The sequence below is a fragment of the Nerophis ophidion genome, linkage group LG03, assembly GCF_033978795.1.
Source record: "Nerophis ophidion isolate RoL-2023_Sa linkage group LG03, RoL_Noph_v1.0, whole genome shotgun sequence".
NCBI classification, from domain to species: domain Eukaryota; kingdom Metazoa; phylum Chordata; class Actinopteri; order Syngnathiformes; family Syngnathidae; genus Nerophis; species Nerophis ophidion.
Genome location: NC_084613.1, coordinates 21274442 through 21284441, shown reverse-complemented (window position 1 = coordinate 21284441; position 10000 = coordinate 21274442). Strand labels below are relative to the sequence as shown.

At 38.5% G+C, this 10000-nt stretch overlaps 1 protein-coding gene across 1 annotated transcript in view; it reads left to right on the top strand.

Moving 5' to 3' along the window:
- The window catches only part of LOC133549307 (uncharacterized), a 10329-nt gene extending 5242 nt beyond the window's left edge, over positions 1–5087 (top strand). Inside the window, exons 4-7 of the mRNA XM_061894570.1 lie at positions 1351–1507; positions 1621–1757; positions 1873–1983; positions 4137–5087. Of these exons, the coding sequence (XP_061750554.1) occupies positions 1351–1507; positions 1621–1757; positions 1873–1983; positions 4137–4313 (582 nt within the window). The 3' untranslated portion in view covers positions 4314–5087. The remainder of the gene's footprint in view (positions 1–1350; positions 1508–1620; positions 1758–1872; positions 1984–4136) is intronic.
- The last annotated feature ends 4913 nt before the right edge of the window (positions 5088–10000 follow it).

Genomic DNA, 10000 nt, shown 5'->3' with positions numbered 1-10000 from the left:
CGTGCAGTGATTTCGCCAGATTCTCTGAACCTTTTGATGATTTTACGGAAAGTAGATGGTAAAATCCCTAAATTCCTTGCAATAGCTCTTTCAGAAATGTTGTTCTAAAACTGTTCGACAATTTGCTTACAAAGTGGTGACCCTCGCCCCATCCTTGTTTGTGAATTACTGAGCATTTCATGGAAGCTGCTTTTATAACCAATCATGGCACCCAACTGTTCCCAATTAGCCTGCACACCTGTGGGATGTTCAAAATAAGTGTTTGATGAGCATTCCTCAACTTCATCAGTATTTATTGCCACCTTTCCCAACTTCTTTGTCATGTGTTGCTGGCATCAAATTGTAAAGTTAATAATTTTTTGCAAAAAAAAAAAAGTTTATAAGTTTGAACATCAAATATGTTGTCTTTGTAGCATATTCAACTGAATATGGGTTAAAAATGATTTGCAAATCATTGTATTCCGTTTATATTTACATCAAACACAATTTCCCAACTCATGGAAACGGGGTTTGTACAACTAAATTGACCACTAAGCAATGAAATATAGGCACAAACCTGCTACAGGGCTGTTAAATATACATCACTTAGCTGTGTATACACAGTACACATAAATGCACAGATTTCGAAAGTCCCAGCCCTAAGTAATGTAATGATTAATAGAATGTAAAGAGCATCACAACAATAATTCTAAATTGTAAATTGGGGCTAACAAACATGTCCAATGCTATAAACAGGCCCCAATCAGGGTATGATATTCAGCTAGCAGTTAGTTTATGAACCTGATGCCAAACAGCCATTAGCCTACAATAAAACTGACAAAATAAGTTGCAATACAGTTTTAAACACAAAACAAGTGATATTAAAGTAACCCACTTTGTACTGACGCACACTGCCAATTAAACAAGCTGAGATAGGCTCCAGCACCCCCTGTAACTTCAAAAGGGACAAGCGGTAGAAAATGGATCGACATCTAAGTTCACTGTAACTTTCAGAGCTTGCTGATGTAATGATGCGTTCAATGCCCCCTCCAGTGTCGTGAAAATGAACTACACTCAAGCAACCCAATGACACAAAAAGAAAACAAGCGTTGCAGAGACAGTCTTTTGTACAACTCTACGTGCTACTTTGTAATAGACTGAGATAGTAAGGATACTTACTTAAATGCTGATATGATTATTTTTCACATGCTGACAGAAGTATCAACATAGTTTTAGGTGAATAAAATGTATTCTTTGTACATTCAGCCCTGCTGATAAAGAGGCTCCAATAAAAAGAATGTATCAACTTGAGGCCATTTGGAAAAAAAAAAAAAGGGTTTAAAATTCTCCAAATTTGACCATCTTGTGTAGAAATGGCCCTCCACAGAGGTTGTGGCGGGATTCCAGGAGACCATGGCGGCTTTTTACCAGCGCTGCAAAGTGCTGAGCTTGCGGATTTTGAAGGTGTTGATCCACAGTTTGGCTCTGGACCCTGACGTGTTCCTGAGTGCTCACCGCCTGGTCGGAAGTACGTGCCGGTCCTCACATCTCCATGTTCTGTGTTGCTTTAGCATAGCGGCCACAAGGGGAAGCTGTGATGAAATCAACAGATCCTGATGTCTTGTAGTTTTTGTTTTGTAGCGGATGAGAACACGACGACGCTGCGTTCCATCTATTACCCTCCGGTCCAAGTGGCCAAGGAGGGCCAGCTGAGATGTGGCCAGCATTCAGACTACGGAAGCATCACCTTGTTGTTCCAGGATTCTAAAGGTCTGCAAGTGAGGAAACCTTTCTGAAAACATGCAGTCATCTACCTACCATCTTTTTTTTTTTTAAGTGACGTTAAATTCTTGTTTGTATTGTTCTCCCCGTTATTTATTTCTGACATTTCAGGTGCTGGAACGTTCTGGTGAGTTCATCACTGCTCCTTGCATCCCCGGGGCCATTCTTATCAACATCGGTGACATGATGCAGCGTTGGACCAGCGACCAGTTCGTCTCTCTGGTCAGAAATCTCACCTTTTGTCATGCTCATTTTGTCGAAAGTGAGCATACCGTATTCCCTTGAATAGCCGCCGGGCATGTAATATGCACCTGCCTTGAATTACTGCCTGATCAAGCTCGCTCCCCAAATTTATAAGCGCATGCTTACTTTTACCGCCGGGCCAAATTCGTGACGTCACGAGTGACGCTTCCACTGTTGTCATTTCCAAAATGGCGGAGAAGGTTTTTTTTGCTTTTACTATGTGTAAACCAGGGGTCTTTTTCAACAGCCATACAGATCACACTGATGGTTGTGATGTAAAACAACACTCTTACTAATATGTGCCACACACTGTGAACCCACACCAAAGAAGAATACACACATTTCTGGAGAACATCGGCTCTGTAACACATTATAAACGCAACATAACACCTACCCAGAATGCAATGCATCCATGACTCTTACCGGCTATACTATAAACCCCGCTAGTGTTACAGGCCTCGCATTGAGTAGCCTGGTCCCTGTGTTCGTAATGGTGTGTCCAGTTTTATAGGGATAAAAACAAGACACGAAGTGCTTGATTGCGTTCTCATCGCAGGGTGTGGCCTGACTTTTTTTTATTAAACATTTCTTAATTTCTTTACTCTCCTTTACATTACTATTGTGCTTTTAATCACATCCAAATGGTTTCGACAATGTAATTTCAAATCCACATTTGCTCATTCACATTGTTAAACAATTACATCTTTACTTTTGAAATGATAAAACAAATCCACAAAAACATGGAGGATTGATCGTAACATATCCCAACACTTTTTGTTCTGACATATGCATCACATAGTGGCACTGTTGCTTTAATAAACCTCTTCATTTTACATGTTTGCACTGTATTCTGACATTGCCTCGTTTTAATGCTGCTTTCTTGAACGCTTTTTTTTCTATGTTGTCACTGTCATTATAAATCAATTACAATTACACATATTGTTACCTGACTATACCTATAAAACATCTCAACAATCAGTTTTTCTTAAACAAGTCCACTTCCGCCGCCATTCCCGCCCAACCACGCGCTCACACACAAAGGGAGACATCGCTTATTGAATGTTACAAATGTCATCACAAATACACACATTTAAAAAACATACTTCGATATTTCTATATTCAGAAATGCTTATAATTGCTTGCAGACAAATGTGTTAATATCATCACACTTTACCGACCTGTTTTATAGGGATAAAAACAAGACACGAAGTGCTTGATTGCGTTCTCATCGCAGGGTGTGGCCTGACTGAGACACGGAAGCACTAATGAGCACCTCCCATTTCCCTCCTTTCCTATACGAGTGCTCCCTCTGCTGGCGTGGCGGAATAACATGTCTGTGGCGTTCAGCTTGGAACCCAACACTGTGACTTTAGATGTGAAAATACCTTGAACTAAATTATGATACTCTATTTACACATTCATTTTACAAAACAATTGTGACTAATTATAAGTGTCACACCAGCACCAAATTAAATAATCTGGCGGACCACATAAAATAATGTGCTGAAGTACATAAATGTTGTGGCAGGTCACAAATGATTTTGCAGGCCACATAAATGATTTGGGAGGCCACGTAAAATATTGTGGGGGACCACAAATCTTTTTTCAGGGCACATAAAATAACGTGGTTGACCACATAGGATAATGTACCGGACCACATTTTATAATCATTATATAATGCGCTGGGCCATTTCTGGCACCCGGGCCTTGAGTTTGACACCTATGGTGTACACTGTGTACGTAGTTCCTGAGTGTTTTTGTTCTCTAATTTCTTTCATTGTCATCCATTTTGTGTTCGTTATAACGGCGATTCTCAAACTGCTGGTACGCCAAAGAATCAAGTAATTAAATATTCCAACACAGTGTTACCATTCTAACTGTGTGTAATCTTAGTGACCAAAAATATTAAATATACTTGGTAAATAAAACCACTGCCTTGTTTATAATTAATACTTAGGCCTACTAAGCTGCTGTATTTTAATGTTGGTCATTATGGTGTTACTTGGAGAGCCAAGTTTTTTCTGAAGTGGTACTTGGTGAAAAACGTTTGAGAACTCCTGCCTTATAATTTGGTGTTTCTTCTACTGGGGAGAAATCAAGGCTCCTGATTGGTTGTTCAATCTGTTCATCAGGTACACAGGGTCGTGCTGCCCCCTGCTGGTGACTCCACTACACGCCAGTCTCTGGCTTTCTTCCTCATGCCCGACGACGAGGCTGTTATCGCTTGTGCCGACGGATCCGACAAGTACCAGCCAGTGAAGCTTGGCGCCTACCTCGCTGAGCGCATCGGCAATATCTACTCAGAGTAGCGCTTTCGCCGCCTGGATCGGACCGCTAGGTGATGATTTTAGTGATGAGTCGTACGCACGTCTGACAACTTGCAGCCTCGTTCACTTCATTGCCACTGCGAGACATGACGTGGAGGTCATTGCAAACATTGTTAAAGTACATAAAAAGAAAACCACATCATTATTGATGTGGTTGTCATGACAACGGGAGCTATATTAGCTGAATATGAACAATATTAAATACAATCCAAAAGGGAGAAGCGGTAGAAAATGGATGGATGTATATATTCTGATACCCATCATCGACCTGTCTCCTTAGCAGAAAAACAGCCCCAAAGCATGATGTTTCCACCCCCATGCTTCACAGTAGGTGTGGTGTTCTTGGGATGCAACTCAGTATTCTTCTTCCTCCAAACACGACGAGTTGAGTTTATACCAAAAAGTTCTATTTTGGTTTCATCTGACCACATGATATTCTCCCAATCCTCTGCTGTATCATCCATGTATCCATTTTGGTATAAACTCAACTTGTCAAGTTTGGAGGAAGAAGAATACTGAGTTGCATCCCAAGAACACCACACCTACTGTGAAGCATGGGGGTGGAAACATCATGCTTTGGGGCTGTTTTTCTGCTAAGGGGACAGGACAATTGATCCGTGTTAAGGAAAGAATGAATGGGGCCATGTATCGTGAGATTTTGAGCCAAAACCTCCTTCCATCAGAGAGCTTTGAATGGTTGACCAAATACTTATTTTCCACCATAATTTACAAATAAAATCTTTAAAATTCCTACAATGTGAATTCCTGGATTTTTTTTTCACATTGTGTCTCTCACAGTTGAAGTGTACCTATGATGAAAATTACAGACCTCTGTCATCATTTTAAGTGGGAGAACTTGCTCAATCGGTGGCTGATTAAATACTTTTTTGCCCCACTATGTGTTTGTGTGTATATATATATATATATATATATATATATATATATATATATATATATATAGATTGGCATATACAACAATCTCTATATTAATCAATATATCTTGATAATATATACAGTACAGGCCAAAAGTTACAACACACCTTCTCATGCAATGTGTTTTCTTTAATTTCATGACTATTTACATTGTAGACTGTCACTCAAGGCATCAAAACTATGAATGACCACAGAACAAAAAAAGGTGGAATAACTGAAAACATGTTTTATATTCTAGTTTCTTCAAAATAGCCACATTTTCTCTGATTAATGCTTGGCACACTCTTGGCATTCTCTCGATGAGCTTCAAGCACACCTGGGAAGTGAAAACCATTTCAGGTGACTACATTGAGAGAACGCCAAGAGTCGAAAAAGTTATCAGAGCAAAGGGTGGCTATTTTGTTTTACAGTTATTTCACCTTTTTTTGTTGAGTACATCTTTCTCTCTCTAATTTTTTTTTATCAGATTTTTTTTATAGTTAGGAATTCTGATTAGGGCTTCAAGGTGGTAGAGGGGTCAGTGTGTCTGCCTCACAATATGAGTAGTCAGGGTTCAATCCCGGGCTCGGGATCTTTCTGTGTGGAATTTGCATGTTCTCTCTGTGACTGCGTGGGTTCCCTCCGGGTACTCCGGCTTCCTCCCACTTCCAAAGACATGCACCTGGGGATAGGTTGATTGGCAACACTAAATTGGCCCTAGTGTGTGAATGTGAGTGTGAATGTTGTCTATCTGTGTTGGCCCTGCGATGAGGTGGCGACTTGTCCAGGGTGTACGCTGCCTTCCGCCCGATTGTAGCTGAGATAGGCAGCAGCGCCCCCCGCGATCCCAAAGTGAATAAGCGGTACAAAATGGATGGATGAATGGAATTTTGATTAATCACAGGTTACTTGCTTACATATTTGAAATTAAGAAAATACCCCAATATTAGCACATAAATGCAATTTTATTGCCAGAATGTCATCCTGGAACATTTTCAAATGTTGTATTTGAATACATGCCTTTTGAGGTTAAAGGCCTACTGAAACCCACCACTACCACGCAGTCTGATAGTTTATATATCAATGATGAAATATTAACATTGCAACACATGCCAATATGGTCTTTTTAGTTTACTAAATTGCAATTTTAAATTTCCCGGGAGTTTTTTCTTGAAAACGTCGCGTAATGATGACGTGTACGCTTGACGTCACGGGCTGTTAGGAAATATGAGCGCTGCGCACACACACAGCTAAAAGTCATCTGCTTTAACCGCATAATTTCACAGTATTTTGGACATCTGTGTTGCTGAATCTTTTGCAATTTGTTCAATTAATAATAGAGAAGTCACAGTAGAAAGATGGAGTTGGGAAGCTTTAGCCTTTAGCCACACAAACACACAGTGATTCCTTGTTTAAAATTCACGGAGGTGAAACTTTACTATGGATCACAGCGAACATGGATCCCAACCGAATGTCAACCTGCAGGTTTCGGTGAGAAAATTGTGGTAAAAAGTCGCTTCTTACCGGAGATCAGCTGAACTTGTGCTGCCCATAAAGCTGCTGTCGACGCCCCTGAGACATTGCGCGTCAACACACCCGTGGACACACACCTCCGACTATCAGGTACTGTTAAACTCACTAAAACACTAGCAACACAATAGAAAGATAAGGGATTTCCCAGAATTATCCTAGTAAATGTGTCTAAAAACATCAGAGTCCGTCCCAATGCAATCACGTTTTTATTTCATTTTATTTTTATTTTTTTTCTAGTCCGTCGCCATCAATATCCTCAAACACAAATCTTTCATCCTCGCTCAAATTAATGGGGAAATTATCATTTTCTCGGTCCGAATAGTGCTTTTTGTTGGAGGCTCCCATTAAAAAAAATGTGAATATGTGAGGAGTCCTCAACATGTGACGTCATCGTCTGCGACTTCCAGTAGAGGCAGGGCTTTTCTGTTAGCAAGCAAAAGTTGCAAACTTTATCGTGGATGTTCTCTACTAAATCCTTTCAGCAAAAATATGGCAATATCGCGAAATGATCAAGTATGACACAAAGAATTGATTTGCTATCCCCGTTTAAATAAGAAATTCTCATTACAGCAGGCCTTTAAAACACTGATAAAAAATGTGTAAACTCCCAAGTTGATTTAACTTTTTTATTGTTTTTAAAAAGAAACTTCAAAACATTGCAACTTTTGCTATGACTTGCTGGAAAAGCTTCTGCGAATTCAAGCCTTTTGGGCTGCGAAAATTACCCAAAAAATATAGTGGTAACCTGGAGGGAATGATAATTATGATAATAAAAATTTAATAAAATAAAAATGTAGCTATCATTCTTACCTTGTTCATCACATGCTCTCCTTCTCCATTTTGACCATGTCGTCATCTTCTTGGGGTTGTAGACCTTGTCACACACACACTCACACACACACACACACACACAAAATGAAGATTAGACTTTACAAGCCAATAAAGTAGATTATTAGCGTTAAAGATGATCACCGTTTCAGCAAAGCGGGTGTCCAGCTGGTTTTCGTCAAAGAAACCGTCTTCATTGCTGTCTGTGCAGTGACGGCCATGACATCAGGAACATTTTCCTCCAAAAACATCAACATCATGTTTGTGCGTAAAGATGGTCACATGATTTACAAAATAGTCTGAAAAGTAGGGCTTCTGAGGATAACGTTGATTTTGAAGAAGGTCTTTGGGCGGAAGTCATCCAGGTCCACACCATCAGACTCCTGCCACACCTCCTTCAGCTGGTACGGACATCCCTGCACACACACTTGCTCGCACACACACATACTTTTCATTGTCTTTAAAATTTGTATGTACAGTAATCCCTCATTTGTAGCTGTTACCGAACATGGCCACGATAAATTAATTTCCACAATGTAGGAATCGTTATTTATAAACATTTTTTATAGTTAGAGGATAAAAACATGTTTACAACCATCCAAACTATATTTTTCCCCATTATGAGCCATAGAGAAATGAAATAACCCCAATCCAATATAGTTATACTTCCTGAGACTGAGCCAATCAGTAGCCACGATACTTGACAGCACGCTCTGATTGGTTTGGCCTCCTCTTGAAGCCAATACTGTTGTGGTATTTTGATTTTTATTAGAGTATTTTTTATCATCTGCGATGTGGTGAAGCTGCAATATTTAAAGCACAATGTGGCATGGGATGACTGTACCATTATTAAAAAAAAACACTTTTGATTAAAAATGTATTTAATTTATAATGAACACAACATCAATATTCCTTAAACATTTTTTAAGTGATATTATAAAATGGATTACAATTAAGTGTATATATAATAAAAGTATAGACTTTACATGTTTTATTCACAATATCTACATATCTGGTCCGCCACTTTATGTGGCCTAACTTTATTATTTATGTGGTCCACCACTTTGATTTGTGGCCTGCTACTGTATTTCATTGTATGTGGTCCGTCATGTCATTGTATGTGGCCTGCCAGGTCATTTACGAGGTCCATCACATTTTACATGGTCTGCCACATCATTATATGTGCTCCCCACATTTTTTTTGTGGTGCCACATAAAATTATGTGGCCTGCAAAAGGCTGAAACATTTTTTTTCTGAAAAATTTATTGCATGCAATTGCATATGTTCTACAATTTATTATTACTTCATCCAATTTGCATTTTAGAGTTATAAAAAATAAATACTTAAATACCTGCTCATCACCTTGATTTACATTTCCAAAGCATTAATAGGGATTCTTATGCGAATTGTGTACATTTTTATTCATGTAAATAGTATATACATACATACATATATATATATACATACATATATATATATGTAAATATATATGCATACTATGTGTATGAATGTATGTATACATATATGTATATATATACATACATATGTGTATGTATATATATATACATACAAATGTATATATATAATTTTGTATATATATGTGTAAACACACACACAATTATGTATGTATGTATATATATACCTATACATACACACACACACATATGTATTTATATATATATACATGTATGTATGTATGTACATGTATCATGTATGTATATATACATACATACATGTATCATGTATGTATATATACATACATACATACATACATGTATTTATATATACAAACCCCGTCTCCATGAGTTGGGAAATTGTGTTAAGTGTAAATATAAACGGAATACAATTATTTGCAAATCATTTTCAACCCATATTCAGTTGAATATGCTACAAAGACAACATATTTGATGTTCAAACTGATAAACTTTTTTTTGTTGCAAATAATCATTAACTTTAGAATTTGATGCCAGCAACACGTAACGAATAAGTTGGGAAAGGTGGCAATAAATACTGATCAAGTTGAGGAATGCTCTTCAAACACTTATTTGGAACATCCCACAGGTGTGCAGGCTAATTGGGAACAGGTGGGTGCCATGATTGGGTATAAAAACAGCTTCCCAAAAAATGCTCAGTCTTTCACAAGAAAGGATGGGGCGAGGTACACCCCTTTGTCCACAACTGCGTGAGCAAATAATCAAACAGTTTAAGAACAACATTTCTCAAAGTGCAATAGCAAGAAATTTAGGGATATCAACATCTACGGTCCATAATATCATCAAAAGGTTCAGAGAATCTGGAGAAATCACTCCACGTAAGCGGCATGGCCGGAAACCAACATTTAATGACCGTGACTTTCGATCCCTCAGACGGCACTGTATCAAAAACCGACATCTATT